This window comes from Colletotrichum karsti (genome assembly GCF_011947395.1).
Source record: "Colletotrichum karsti strain CkLH20 chromosome Unknown Scaffold31, whole genome shotgun sequence".
In the NCBI taxonomy this organism is placed as follows: Eukaryota; Fungi; Ascomycota; class Sordariomycetes; order Glomerellales; family Glomerellaceae; genus Colletotrichum; species Colletotrichum karsti.
Window position 1 is genome coordinate 513,439 of NW_024065931.1, and position 14,863 is coordinate 528,301.

General features: G+C 53.8%; 4 protein-coding genes across 4 annotated transcripts; 2 read left to right on the plus strand and 2 right to left on the minus strand.

The window, feature by feature from the left end:
- Nucleotides 1-287: 287 nt before the first annotated feature.
- CkaCkLH20_09032 (major facilitator superfamily transporter) lies at nt 288-2,059 on the plus strand (the record flags this gene model as incomplete). The annotated part of the gene is made up of 7 exons (XM_038891747.1): nt 288-379; nt 440-638; nt 696-1,005; nt 1,064-1,370; nt 1,419-1,730; nt 1,781-1,852; nt 1,903-2,059. The coding sequence occupies 7 exons, from the start codon at nt 288-290 to the stop codon at nt 2,057-2,059; spliced, it is 1,449 nt and encodes a 482-aa protein (XP_038743034.1).
- Nucleotides 2,060-2,316: 257 nt separating this feature from the next.
- Nucleotides 2,317-4,009, minus strand: CkaCkLH20_09033 (alkaline phosphatase; the record flags this gene model as incomplete). The annotated part of the gene is made up of 5 exons (XM_038891748.1): nt 2,317-3,107; nt 3,163-3,447; nt 3,498-3,614; nt 3,665-3,764; nt 3,812-4,009. The coding sequence occupies 5 exons, from the start codon at nt 4,007-4,009 to the stop codon at nt 2,317-2,319; spliced, it is 1,491 nt and encodes a 496-aa protein (XP_038743035.1).
- Nucleotides 4,010-6,303: 2,294 nt separating this feature from the next.
- CkaCkLH20_09034 (uncharacterized protein) lies at nt 6,304-8,157 on the plus strand (the record flags this gene model as incomplete). Its single annotated transcript, XM_038891749.1, has 4 exons — nt 6,304-6,395; nt 6,447-6,524; nt 6,573-7,153; nt 7,217-8,157. The coding sequence occupies 4 exons, from the start codon at nt 6,304-6,306 to the stop codon at nt 8,155-8,157; spliced, it is 1,692 nt and encodes a 563-aa protein (XP_038743036.1).
- A 626-nt stretch (nt 8,158-8,783) lies between these two features.
- Nucleotides 8,784-14,545, minus strand: CkaCkLH20_09035 (uncharacterized protein; the record flags this gene model as incomplete). Its single annotated transcript, XM_038891750.1, has 3 exons — nt 8,784-12,568; nt 12,617-12,733; nt 13,537-14,545. The coding sequence occupies 3 exons, from the start codon at nt 14,543-14,545 to the stop codon at nt 8,784-8,786; spliced, it is 4,911 nt and encodes a 1,636-aa protein (XP_038743037.1).
- Between the last annotated feature and the right edge of the window lie 318 nt (nt 14,546-14,863).

Consider the following 14,863-nt stretch of genomic DNA (forward strand, 5'->3'; position numbering starts at 1 on the left):
CCGGGACCAGGCCATCAGGGTCCCCAAATCTTTACCGGCTTTTAGGTCCTGGACCCTGGGTTTCTTGTTTGCGATAAGCTATGCCGTTCGGAAAGATGGGTAGTTGACGTGGATGACAGGGGTAAGCTGGGTGTGCGACCGGGATCATGAGAGAGCCCTGAGAGAACCTGGATGGCTTGTGAGTATGGGCAAGACAAAAGGCTGCTGTTCTGCTGGCTGTGGGATCTTGTCTTTGGTGCTTTGCGACTTAAGTGATTGTCAGGATGGAGTCGCCAACGGACAAGAAGATGGTGTGCGATACACCCAGCGACCAGTCGGTCACCGCCACCGACGATGAGTTGGAGTGGGATCTCGAGCAGGAGAAGAAAGCCAAGAGGAAGTGAGTGAAAGTGATTCATGGTGAAAACGGACCTTTGGAGATACTGACGGCCCTGCCCAGAATCGACATGACGGTCCTCCCCCTCCTCGTCCTCGGCCTTCTCATGTTCCAGCTCGACCGCATGAACCTCGCCAGCGCTCTGACCGCAGGCTTTGCGAAAGATATCGACGTGAGCCAGGATACCATCAACTTGGGAAACCAGCTCATGTTCATGGGAACCGTTGTCTTGGAGATCCCGTGCAACTTGCTTCTACAACGGGTGCGTTTCGCAAAGTACTCTTCTCTTCAGGCAGCCAAGGCTCACGATGGCATCTAGTTCGGACCGCGAAAGTGGATATCCCTGCAGGTCTTCCTCTTCGGAGTCGTGGGCACTCTTCAAGTCCTCGTCAAGAACCGCGCCGGGTTTCTAGCTACCCGCCTGATGCTGGGGTTCACGGAGGCGGGCTACATCCCGGCCTCGATATTCACGCTGTCGACGTGGTACACCAAGCGAGAGCTGGCGAAGCGCGTTGCGGTGTTCATGTTTGGCCAGTTTGGCGGGAATGGGCTGAGCCCGTTGCTTGCTTCGGGTATCCTGAAGTTGGATGGTCATGGGGGCTTGAAGGGCTGGCAGTGGCTTTTTCTACGTGACATTTTCCTTCACCTTTGAAAATACCTGGCACGACTGCTGACGACCACGACTAGTTGAGGGCGTCGCAACTCTGACGGTGGCTCTGATGTTCATATTTCTCCTCCCAGGCTCCCCGGATACCCCGAAACCGATTGGCAGCCCGGGCATCATCCGCTTTTCGAAAGGTCAGCAAGAAGTCCTACAAACACGCCTGAAGGTTGAGGAGCCTGCGAAGAAGCATGGCGGCCGTGGGCTGGAGATTCCGTGGGCGCTGGTCTGGAAGACGATCGGCCACTACAAGAGGTGGCCGCACTACATCTCCACGTTCTGCGTCTTTTCGACTTGGTCACCGCTGACTACATATACGCCGTCCATCATCATGTAAAATCATGTCACTACATACTGGGAAACAGTTCTAACATGTCGCAGGGCATTGGGTTTCGACCGAATCAGCGCCAACGCGTTAGCTGCCGTCGGTGCGACTCTCTCAATGGTCGTCGTCTTCGCATTTGCGACTCTGAGTGATAAAACAAACAAAAGAGGAGGCGCAGTCCTGCTTGCGCACGTGTGCTATCTCATCATCTTGGTGGTAACGCGAAGCATTCATCCACATGTCGGGAAGTGGTCGAGATGGGTTCTGTGGACGGCGATCAACGCCTTCGCGGTGTCGTATCACCCGGCGCATAATACTTGGGTCCAGGTCAACTGCCGCGAGCCTGGTGAGAGAAGCATTGCCGTTGCGTGAGTTACCTGTCCTTGAGTGTACTTGGAAAGTGGCTAATGCATCGCAGGATGTGGGTGATGTCCGCAATCAGCGGCTTGATGGTCGGTACGCAGTATTTCAGGGGCAACGATCTTCCTTTGTGAGTATCTCCTCGTTCTGCGATGACATCTTCGACTAACGAAGTATCAGCTATGATAAGGGTCTCTTGACGATGATCATCATGGTATCAGTGGGCATGAGCTTCGCCATATTACAAGAATTGGTGTATTTTGTGCATAACCGAAGAGTGGCGCAAGGGAAACATAAGCCTAAGGATGGCTCCGAGCCGTATGTATACGTGTATTAGTGCACGAAGAGTTTTGACGTTTCGATGATAAGTATCTGGCGATGCCGGTGCCAGGGGCTATGATGACCAGAGTGGATGAGTTATGTGAGGTTCAACGAGTCACGAGAGTAGACAAAGCGGTGTTTCAGTATTCTTCAAGAGACTGATGCAACTACATCATACTATGAACAGACATTACAGGTAAATAGAGGAGAGATTATATTATCATCAATTATTGACATGAACTTCCCTCGTTATCCAAAATCGCAGCCTGGTCATCAATGGGCATGGTCATGTCCGTGAATATGGTCGTCAGAACGCTTGCTGAAGTCGCGCTTGCCAACCCAATCAGTGCCCTTGGCTCTGAGACGAGTGGTGACCTCGTTCAAACTGAGACCCAGGACCTTCTCGATGTACTTGGGAAGGTCAGTGTTGTCCTGGTTGCCCGCCATGTCAGCCCGGATAGCGCGGCCATTCTCACCCGCCCCGTAGCCGTAAAGTGTCACGTCGACAGCGGTGTGCCCACCAGTAGACCAGTGAACACCGGCCTTGTCGCTGAGAAGTTTGGTAAGTCCACTGCTCCAATCTCCGGCGAGCAGGGCGTCGACTTCGGCGTCGGTGGCGTCGGCGAGGCCGTACGCGGGCAGAATGTCGCTGACGAAGAAGGCCTTCTTCTCGCTCTCGGAACCTTCGAACTCGGCCCAGACGTTCATGAGAGCCTCCATCGAGGAGTTGGCCTTGCCGAGGGGGAGGGGGTTGAAGCCGTTGAGGGTCAGACCGCCGCACTCGTGATCGGCCGCGGACATGAGCATGGTGTCGGGGTGCTCGTCAATCCACTCGCGAACGAAGCCCATGACTTCGTTGTAGTGGATCGTGTCGAAGAGGTGGGCGGCAGGGTCGCTGGCGTGGCCGGCGTGGTCGATGCGAGAGGCTTCAACGAGGAGGAAATAACCCTGGTCGATGGGTTCGGTGGCGCGGTGGAGGGAGTTGAGAGCGGTCTTGACCATCTCGAGGAGGGAGGGTTCCTTCTCAGGCTGGCGAGATCGGTCAATCTCGTACATGAGGTGATCTGGTCATTGTTATTCACTCCGTATCTTGCTTTTAACTCGGCACCGGAAACATACCATCGCTGAAAAGACCAAGGTAAGGAATCTGGATCCCGCCCAGACCGCTATCGAGGGCGTCAAATGCGGAGCGGTTCTGCATGACGTGGTAGCCGTTCTTTTCCGCGAAGCCCAAAAGATCAATGTCATCACTGCGACAGGACTCGGGGTCAGACTGAGGCTTGAAGTAGCATCGGCCGCCTCCGAGCAGGATATCGGAGACGGGGCCCATCGGGTGGCCATAGCCGACCTCGTGCTCCGCGATCTTGGCGTAGGAGTTACGATCAGCAACGTGAGCCGCGTAGCCTGGTCGAGGGTCAGTGACAATTCTTGGTCGTCGGGCCGGGATCACGTACTTGCAGGGGTGGCGTGGTTTATGGTGCTGGTAACGACCATACCGGTCATCATGCCGGCAAGCTTGGCAGCTTCGAGAATAGAACCAACGGGCTCGCCAGCGGGGTTGACTCCGATAGCTGTTGCACGTCAGGCATTATTCCTAGAAGCAAACCAGACCCTGACCCACCATTGTTGTATGACTTGACACCGCACGCGAAGGCGGTGGCAGAGGCTGCGGAGTCTGTGATCAAGTTGTCGCTGGACTGGGTACGGACGTTGCCAATGGTCTTACGAATGTCAGCAACTGCTCTGTCTATCGAGGGTGATAACTTACCAACTTGTCAGCCGCGAGCTGGAAGGTCACGGGAGCCTTGGGGTTCTGGCCATTCTGGATCAACGAGACGTAGTCTCGAGCCATGGTCTGGGAAGCCGGGCCATATCCATCGGGAACGATGTAGATGAAGTTCTTGACATCAGGAGCCGCAAGTGCGGTTTGGGCCAGCGCGGCAACGGTAGCAGCAGTAATACGCATCTTGATTCTTGACTCGTGAACCAGTGAAGGTGCGAGATTGCAAGACGCAGACCCCGATGCAACTTTTGAAGGACGCGGGGGAGTTCAGGACCTCAGGGTGACGAGAGACAACAAGGTGAGTCTCTGCAAGTCGTGCATATTCTGCAAAGTTAGACCATGACGTGACTTTAAATACCCAATATTGATTATCTTGGCTTTATTGCCTGCAATGCACTTCACACCAGTATGTCTACCGGTTGCAGCAACGCTGCAGTGGAAGCCTACTTGGCATGACGGATCACGCTCATCACCGGCGGATGATTTGGGCGGGAGGATCGCGACAGGTGCCTACAACCACCGGTAGGAATTCCCACGCAATCGGTAGCGTAGTGAGACAATCCCATAGTCAGTGTCTCTCGGAGGAATCACAACGAATTGTTCCATCACCTGCTGGAGATAATCCGCAGCGTACCTGAGTGCCAAGCCGCGTCTTAGTCCGGGCCGCGGGCTTGGCTGGTCCACCGTCCCCAATGGACGCCACGGGACGGGCAACGTGCCAGTCGAGACGTCGGCGGGGAATCGTACTTCAACGCCTTCGTCTCCCCGCCTCTGTCTTGGCTGACTGTTCAAGAGAGGAAGGTAGCATGACCGTTGCAGCCACGTGCCTTTTTGCGAATCTTACTCTGATAAGACACCAGGCAGCTGAGAGGTTTTTATACAACGTCAAGATCACCGGGGAAAGTCACCAAGATAGGTTACGCGACATATTCCGAGGATATGCGGTTTCTTGGCGTTGAGTGTATGAAATGAACATGCTCATCATCTGCCTCAACAACAAAGCAAGTGTTCGTAGGTAAGTAAGGCGATCAGATTGAACGAGAATACCAACATAACTGTTTGATGTATTAGGCATTACCTGCCAACAGCTTTGACTTCCTAGAGCTTTTTCTCGAATACATTCCTGAACTTGTTGCGAGTTCAGCTCAAGAATCGAGTGCTATTGGACACAAAGCGGGCGTCCCGTTCGTGCGACAGAAGAAGATTCTTGAAAGAAACAAATTCCCAATGATTGATGAGATCTACGAAAATATGGGAAATAATGGAGGAAAAATCAACTGCGAGTTGAAAGAAAAGAACACTGTCGTCTAAGAACTCAGCAAGATGCTGGCGTCATGCTCAGCCAAAACAAGCCAATAAGTGAGGTATATTTGTGGCGCATGTGAGGTGGTACCATGATGGTTGAGAATCTGACGTCTTGATGAACAAGTCACCCACTGATGAGAGATCGAAGAGCAATGAAAATGAGCAGGTTGTGGCCGATTTATCATGAAATGTGGTGATGAGAGGTGGGGAGACAACCCGGACGGGGGCGGGACGGAAGATGCAATCCACTGACGGGAGGTGCTTCCAGCGGTGGCCCGGGCCAAGTGCCCCGTTACGTTCCACTGCCCCAGGTGTTGTAAGCGCTGCCGAGTTCATTGGCTGGCAGCGCTCGGGAACGCTACAGGGGTGCCCCGACCTGCCAATAATAACTTCCCGCGCGTCTGCGGTCGACTTCGTTAGAAACACCACACACAAGAAACCCCTTCTCATCAAAAACATTTCATTTTCCTTCTCTGAATCTCGTATTGCTACATCGATCAAGCATACCAGAGGCGCTTAGCCATACATCCACCGGAAGTCCATCCGCGGCATTCCACGACTGCTTGCTATAGCTCGACCCTTGCAGTCAAAATCGGCGAGAGATGCAAGGCATTGGATGAAAATGGCCCCAAGCTGTCGGGCCCTCATCTAAACTGCTCCATCCCCCTCGCCAATTCGCGATGGTCTGTTTCGAATACCTTCACAGCCCGGCTGCTTGAATGGGCCACGACAAGGCCGAAAGTTCTGGACCCTTGGGAGCCTTGTTCTGTTTGTCGTCAAACCCAGTCATACAAGATGGGGTTGCACCCTCGCGTGCCTCGTGTCAAACGAGTGTTCGAGACCCCGTCATCGATTTTCTCCAGTATTGTCTAGTCATATCGACGCCTGTCCTTCTCTCTTTTTTCCCACTCTGTCTTTACTCGCTTTCCTTGTGTTTTTGTCTTTCGCCCCTCTCCCCACGTCTGTCTTTGCTTTGTTGCCTTGCACTCTGTTTCTGATCTGCGCTGATCATCGTCTTTGTTCCTGCACGACATCATTCTCTCATTTTTTCGAGTGCGAAACAGCTTGCTGTGGATATCAGTTTACTCATAATACGCTCTTCTTGACGAAGAGACCCTCGGCCACTCTCTCATTATACCCAACCAAGCGATTTTCTCTCTTCAGACCTCACCATGCTTTCCAGTATCCGCATAGCAGACGTCCTGCTGCTCCTCCTGATATCTCAAACCACGCAGGCCGGTCCAGTAAGACGTGCCGAGAGACTGTGAGTACATATTCGACCACCGCCAACGAAGACCTTCACTGACAGTCGTAGATTCGGGAGGGGCTGGAATTCCACTGCCAGCGCAGTCACAAGCCTTCACTCCACGTCGAGCACCGCTCCAGATCCGACGTACGTCGCTATCGCGAGTCTTGATGATTTGCACTTACACGGATACAGGGATCTTTCCACCTCTGCCAAACCAGTCACGGCTCAGAAAGAAGATGGGTCCACTCCGAGTCCCATCTTCACCACTCTGGACGACCAGCCCAGAAGCTCGCCGGCTGCCACACAGCCCGTCGGTCAAGGCCCTCCGACAACGGTGGCTCAGTCTATAACAGAATCGCCATCAACGACCGGCACAGAGCCAGTTTTCTTGCCTCCTCCTCTGAGCACGATATCGATATCTTCAACGACCTCAGGGGCCGGGCAGGATGGTTCAATAACCTCAGGGGCGGCTACTTTACCTCCCACGTTCAGCTCCATTAGTCTGCCGCCGTTTCCGACGACGAATGCCCGAAACACGACGGCCGTTCCAGCGGATGGGGAGCGAGGCGCTTCGCCAGGTCAGACAATGCAGTCATCTCTGTCCTTTGCCTTTCCTGTTCCGGGTCAAACCACCGCCGCGTCTACCGCTCCTGCAGAGCAGCCTGCAGCGTCATCTACCTCTGCTCCCGAGTTGTCCACGACGGCTTCCAGCCCCGAGGCATCGACAACCTCTGCCGCAATAACCTCCACTCTGACAGCCCAGCCCTCTGCAGGTACGCCCGCAGCACCTTCATCATCAACATCGCCCTCTTTCCAGACCACACCCCCGTCATCAGCCACCCTCAAGGTCACCGGCACCCCCCTTGTCGGTGTCCCTACAATCGAGACCTCCATCCCAGCTGCCACGGCCACCGTCTCCCCCGAAGTCGCCGCCAGCAATCTCGCCAACGCGAAGACCTTCAACTCCATCTTCGCCACCCTCACCGAACAATCCGCCTGCAGTGCCGGACAGGTCGCCTGCGTGAAGGGCAACAAGGCGAAGTGCGGTTCTGATGGCGCGTTTGAGATTGAGACTTGCGAGGCCGGCACGTCGTGCTTCGCGCTCCCCATGAACACGACGGAGGGAGTCATCATCAAGTGCTATGACCCTGCCCTCGCGAGGAACATTCTCGGAGACTCCGTTACGGCGCCGGCTCCCGGCTCCTCTACCAGCGCACCGGCACAAGCCCCGCCGGCGTCGGGCGTCGTGTCCGAAATAAGAACCACAGTGACGCCCACCTCCGTCGTGGTATCGACCGTCTCCGTGAAAGTGCCCGAAGCCACGAGCCCGGCGGCCCCGATCGCCACGGCCACATCGACCGTCCTCGTGGAAGCGCCCGAACCTACGTCCACACCCGGCGTCACGACCACAGTCTTCATCACGAGAACGATCGACCGCGAGTCCTCGACAGCCACGGAAAAGGAGCCGACCACGACGACGGGAGGAGACGAGACGACGCTGATCACCTCCACCCGCCGCCGCACCCGCAGCTCGACTTCAGCCCCCGAGTCCACCGCCCCCGCCGCGACCGAGACCACCACCATCACCGACACCCTGACCTTCGCGCCCATCCCCTCCACCGTTCCCACGTTCCTCGTCGGGGCCAAGGCGACCGACGCCCCGGCACCGGGCGTCGTCACGGTCAGGGTTACCGTCACGGAGAAGGAGATCGTGACGGTGACCACGACCGCGAAAAACATCGAGACTCTCATTCTGACGGTTACCAAGATCCAGTGAACGGTGGGGGGGTAAGAAGTCGACGCGAGAAGATTGATTGAGCACAATATTAATACCATCCTCCCTGGTCAGGACTACAGACCCTTCGTTCGTACAAGCTGTCAATCATGTAATTTGGGCCCGGTAAAATAGCGCTGCTTTTGCTTTTTGAGATACTTTCTGTAAACATCTGAATAGAAACTCCATAAACACCCTGCTCCTCTTGCACTTTGTTCGACGGTATATCGCCAGCAATCCCAATGATTCGAACTGTCCAACGTCCGCTTCCACAGGTTCCATTCACAAGTGAGAAACCGGCCGAGGGTCAACAGCAAGGATCACGAAGTATGATTATAACTAATGAGGTGAGACGTACGATTCTGGTCAACGTCATTATTATCTTCTATCCTGTAGGCTGCTTCTCGCAGCTCTAGTACTCCGCTATGCAGTTCTCGATGCGTCTATATGCACGAATGGCTTCTTTGCACTTCCATACATGCTCATCCCCATGCTGATTTCCATGCGATGCAATTTCCATGCGATGTCGATCCATGCGACGCTGATGTCCATTCATCCAATCCGGGTATCCATTGCTGTTTCCCAAAACGCCTTTCCAAATTCCTCCTCTCAAGAAAGCCAGCAACTCTCTATGACAAAACGACGGAAGCTGACTGGGTACGCGACTGGGTACGCGATTGAGAACGCGATTGAGAACGCTTCTTGCTGCGGCCTGATATATCCGATACTATCTTGGGACAATCCGAGTCTTCAGACAAGTCCGCTTCTGTAGTTTCGGTTCTTCCGTCAGTAACTGTCTGACCCCGGCTGGTCTTCGCCATCTTCGACACAAACATCTGGACTTCCAATGTGCTGCTCAGAGGTCGCTTTGCAGCGCGCGAGGAACCGGAGGACGTATCCGAGTCCGAGTTTGGTGTGCGGCTTCTCGATATCGGGGTGTTCATCAGTGCATGCCGAGAGTCGAAAAATGCAGGTTCAGTCTTCTCCTCTCCATCAATCAGAGATCCGAGCCAGGCCTCGCGGAAGGCCAAACCAAGAACCAGAGACACTTCTCTCGCGACACTGTTGCCGATGACTTTCCATTGGTCCCTGGGAGCCCCGAGGAGCACCTCATGATCAAGAAATCCTTGCGCCCGTCGTGCTTCCATGACGGTAAAAGTCCGATTTTGATTCCGATGCAAAATCCTACCAATCCAGGCATCCGCAGGTGAGGGTGTTGTCGTTATAGTCGGCATAATTGTATTCGGAAAAGACCGTCCCCATGCGCGGGACGATGACTTCAGAACTCTGTGACCTCTGTCCGGGAAGAATCCTCTCTCTGCTTCTGTCATTACCCCCTTCCCGTTGTTCCACGACGTCACAAAGTTCATGCCGTATGGTCGGGTAGGGATCGCACTCAGCTGATTGCGGAAAGACTTGGTGTGACCAGACGCGAAGCGATGGTCAGGGAAGCTGATGCAACAGTCAGCCTTGCCATCAGCGATGTCCGGCAGATCGGCTGTTGCTTCCTCAGCGGTCACAAATTTGAAAGGCGTCGGCATAAAAAGGCGCTGGCCCATGGGCTCGCCATTGGGTAGTTTGCCAAGTGTTCTGCTCCGAAACGTCTGATAGTGTGAATGAGAATGGAGCGGCATTTCTGGTAGTCGATAGTCTGGTGCTGCAAAGCAAAGAAACACGCGACTGCGACTTTGCGGCGAGCCGTGTGACCATGCATCGAGCAAGAAGAAATGCGCTTGGTAGCCAAGACCGACAATAGCGCAGATCAACTGGCAGAAGACGTCTTCCTTCCGCTTGCCTTGATCTTGCACGATCTCCACAACGTTCTCCAGGACACCAAACTTCGGCCGATATGTATCAACAAAAGACGCAAAAGCCGCCACGAGAGACTGGTTTTTTCGCTGCTTAAGCTTAGTCTTGTCGTTTGTAAGGCGAGAGAAGCCAGGGCATGGGCTTCCGGCAGACACAAAGTCCACTTGTCCAACCTTGGGTACTTTCTCACTGAACTTCCCCTCTAAGGCAAGTCTCTGTAAATCGTCGATGGAGCCTACAAAGGGCTGGACGCTGCCCGCTGTTGCATTTGCCATATAAGTATGGATCGCTCTGTCGTTGATATCATTAGCCCATTTCATCTCAATTACGCCTCCTTCTTCGAGACCACGACCGAAGTTCCCCCCTCCGCAGAAGAGATCGACTCCTCGGAGCTTGGGAACCGCTCGTGACGGATCGAAACCTTGTCGGAGCTTTGAGTGTATGTTGATATCGATCGGGCTGGCGTCAGTCATGGGAACAATTTGCCCCGACTCCAGTCGTTGGCGAGTGATGTAAAATGCATTGGCGACTCCTCTTCTGTTGTATGGGCAAGGTATGGGCTTGTCAGGCTGGAAGAATCGCACGATGCACTTCCCATGAATGTTTTCCGATTGGAGCTTGATCAAGTCGTTGCTGTACACCAGCTCATTCGGCGGGGCTCCCGAATGGGGCTCGAGCTGGTCCCTTCGATAAAGGAGTCTAAATGTGAGCAGATCTTCGTCTTCCTCTCTGGAGAGCGATACCAACTCGCAGGGCTCGACCGTATCGTCGTCCTGATCTATGCGAACGAGAAACGTTTCGCCAACCTTGTAGCTAACGTCATCTGGGCTATGGCGGCAGCGTAGGTGGTGTTCTTGAAAGGTTACCCAACGATGTGTTTCGGTTAGGGTAAGGTACGTTTGCCTGCAGAAGAACTCGGCATCAGTTGACGATGAGCCTCCCCAGTGAATTTGATGAATCGCAAGAACCTCGCTCTGTTTGATTTTGTGATGCCCATCGTGACACGAGCAATGATCCGACAGGAACAACTCGTTGTTCCAAGGATATCGCATTGACCCACAAAGCGTATCAACTGGCCGATAGAGCCAGATAACGTCGAAAGACTGATCCCCGTTTCTCTTGTAAATTTTCTGAACCAATCCAAACCAGCGGTCGACATCATCAAATCCGGCAGCGACTTCCCGCGCCCAATGAGAGTCGTCGTCGTTGTCTCGCGGAGTGGAAATGACATCGCCGATCTGGATATCTCTGTTGAGGGACCGTCGTCTATCCTCAATCGGGTTGGCGGAGGTATGCACGTTGGGCGCAGATTCCAGATTGTGTCTGTCGTTGATCTCTGTTCGCAAGCGGTCGGTTTCAGGGCTTGGGCTCACGGCATCCATCATCATACCACAAGGTAGATGGTTGAAGAGTTGATTGATGTATGGCGTGACGACGGTTTTCTCGATGTGACTAGCTTTTCCTGGTGCCGACGAGGGCGATGACGGGGCGCTGGCGGGAGTTCGGGACACATCTGGGTAGGCGGTGTAGTCGCGGATTTCCTTCCACATGTGAATCGACCTGGCCTTGTGTCCAAGAACGCCGTTGACTTCCTTGTAGATAAACTCCAGGTTCGCAACGATTGCGGAGCGAAAGTCCGCACTTGGGAACTGGTTTCTCCAGTGCTTAAAAGCTTCTGAGTCTTGTTGATGGTTCTCAGAGAGCCATTCGCTAAAGTGAGACTCGAAGTCGCGAAGGACCACGCGACGGTCATCCGCTGTGGAGAGGTAGTCCGTCACATGTTTTGCTAAATCGGCGACCCATAAGAATCCCTTATGAAAGCGAGCGTATTCCTTTGAAGGACTTCCCAACCGATAGTAAACGTCCGGTCTGCGACCAGCTACAGCTAGCCTGGCGTTCATCTTCGACCGAATCCAGATGTCAGAGCCGACTGAGTGCTCAGACACGCCGTAGTTGCCAATCGGAAGCTCGTCAAAAGGTACTTGTCTAATGAAGTACTGTTTCTCCCCAGTTGATAAGACACCATCAACATACATTTGAGTACATCTGGATTTTGTCGACAGGTGATGAAGTGGCCGTAACTCAGCTGGGTACAGCAGCTTTCCGTAGTCATCATAACCCGTGTTGGATCCGGATCCGGGGGTATACGGTTCAGTGTAAATAGTGAATTGATCGAGATCAAACTCGATGAAGTCGTCATTCTGATCACCGAACCGTTGGTATTCCTCAAGTAAATAGTCTACTGCTCTGGTTTCTCTCTCAGGTGGAGCAGGAAGGCCGTCCTCGCCTTGATAGAGGTATCCCGGTGAGATCAGTGTGCTTTCTGGAATGTTGACGGAGATGTTCGTGATTGGCTGAAAAGTGGCCGGGAGGAAGACGGTTTGTGGTGGGATGTGTTCGCCGGCGGGCTCTGGTGCAAGTGACAGTTGCGGTTGCGAGTCGACGTTGGCGTCGGCATCATGGGTGGCATTCTCCAAAACTTGTAAGATTTTTCGGTTCTCGATCTTAGCGAGATCTTCGTCAACTTCCCAGTCTTGGTCCTCATCGTACACATCGGCCTCATAGACTTCAGGCGCAAGGCCATCGTCATAGTCTTCAATAGGTCCTATAGCGGTATTAGATGACTGTCGATATATCACAGAGAAGAACGTACCCGGCATAATGATGGCGCATTCCCGCGACCTCTCATAGATGTCGAGGAAGGTACCTGCGACAGTGGGAGTCGAGACGCGCCACAGCAGGTACCTCACGCGGTTGAGGCAAGTGAGTGCTGGTGGAGTTGGGTTGGTGAGTTGTGGATGGTAATAATGGGAATGCCAAGTCAAAAACGCGCAGAGACACTGAGGTCTACTGAAGAAAAGAAGGGAAGGTACGCTTCGGATAAGTCCTCCGCGACTTGTGTTGTGTTGTGTGTTCGCACTGGTGTTTGAGTTGTGACAGGTAGGTAGGTACCTAGGTCGGGTAGTTAGTTAGTTGTTGCTGCCATCGGGTTACTGTGGTGGAGAATGGGATCCGATCCAGCGCTATTGACAGATTTTGGCAAGCACAGCTCCACTTTGAGGTTGGTTGCGGTTGTTCCTGCAGCGAAATTCTCCAATCGCGTTGTGCAAGCAGGTACTGTACCCCTGCCGATTGTGCAGCATCAATAACGGAATGCGGGTGTTGATGAGTCTGTCAGGAGAGTTCCGGTAATTATTGTTGTGGCTTTTGTGGAAACCGGAAAAGCTAGATTCAGATGAGCATGTCGGCGCTGTGAGTTCTGCAAATAGTTTCAATTCAATTCTAAGCAAGAGCAGGCAGGAAAGAGTCAAAAGCAGCCTGTGCCAATTGCACCATCGGATAAGTAAGGTTAAACAGAATTCATTGAGCTGGGTATCTTTTTTTAGTTGTGGGCAGCGCTCCTGCCTCCTCCTGCAACAAGCCTGGACGAAGATGATTCGCGTCGAATCTACGAGGTCTTCTCTGCGGCTTCTTCCTCCCTCCATTCAAGAACAATCCTCCTCACCTCAAACACAACCTCTACGGCGATGAGAATGATAATGATCCACTCCAACCTCGTACTGTGTTGCTCACTTGACATCTCTCTCAACACACTGGCAATCTCTTGCGCGTAGTCCATCTTCTGGTTCAAAGTACGAATCCGCACGTTAACGTCCAGCGCTCGCCCGACCTGCTCGTAGTATCCTTCCAGGCCTAGTTCGGCTCGGCTGTCCCAGAAAATGTCGGGGAGAGAATCTGTTAGCTCAGAATAGTGGTTAAGCCGCGCCCGCAAGCTCAGGAGTTCACCCGTCTTCTGCAAAATGAACTTCCGCCCCAGGGGCAGTCCGGAGCCCTTTGACAGAAGAGACGGGATCTTTCTCGTGCTCTCAAAATACGCCGTCAAGGCTGTCTCCAACACGGCAAGCTTTGTGCTTCTCGCGAGCCCCGAGGAGAATGCGATCTTGGCAAGCGTTGTATCCAATCTGTCACCTTCCCTTTCCTCGAGTTTCGTTCCGAGAACCACAATGTCACCCTTCATGCCGCTTGTTTCCCTAGACGAGTCCGCGACGTATTCCAGATCCTCTACCTCCCGAAGAGCCGGCTTCAATGGCGTCTCTGCTGCGCTCAGCAACTGCTTCGTTACAACGTCGGGAGGCAGTGTCCAAGTGACAATCGTTCCGGACGGAAAGACGAAAATGTCTCCGCCATTGACCCCGCGGGCGTGGACGACTTCGCTGGCTTCAAAACCACTCTGGTCCGGATCAATGTCGAAGCCGTGAGCCCGCAGTATATCCAGGACCATCCCCATATTGAATGATTCAGCGATACAGACGGCGCTGATCAGGGTCGAGGCAGACGTATCTTCCGACTGTCCAGCTGGGGTTCCGGTGCTGCGTTGCGCCGGACGTTGGGCGATAATCGCTACTCGGCGCAGAGAATTCTTTGCGCCAGCAGAGCGGACACCTTTGCGCTTTGGAGGCGCAGGCAAGTGCTCATTTTCTGTCTTCGGTTGCCTTGCGGAGGGCTCGCCGGTGCTCTGAGACAGATAAACGTTCGAGGTGAAGAAGTTGCGCTTTCGAGGAAGGCTTGCGGGGCTCGTCAGATGGAAGCTTCGCTGGGGCCGAGGCGTGCATCGTGCTGTATGAAAGCCACGGGTGAGCAACGACACTATCTTTGGGTGGCAGGGCCGCATGTTTTCGACAAATTTGGCGGCGCCATTGAATGGACCTTCCAAGGTCCGAAGATGAGCAAGCGAGTCCCGTCACTAAAGGGAAATAACGGGGCCGACAAAAAGGTAGGTAAAGGTAAGGTAGGTAAGGTAGGTAGCTGCCGTTGCTTGCCGTTGTCTTATCAAACAAGTATCTTATCAGCACGTGACGAGACAGAAAGTGCTGTCGCAAAGCAGTGACCGGGCTCCATG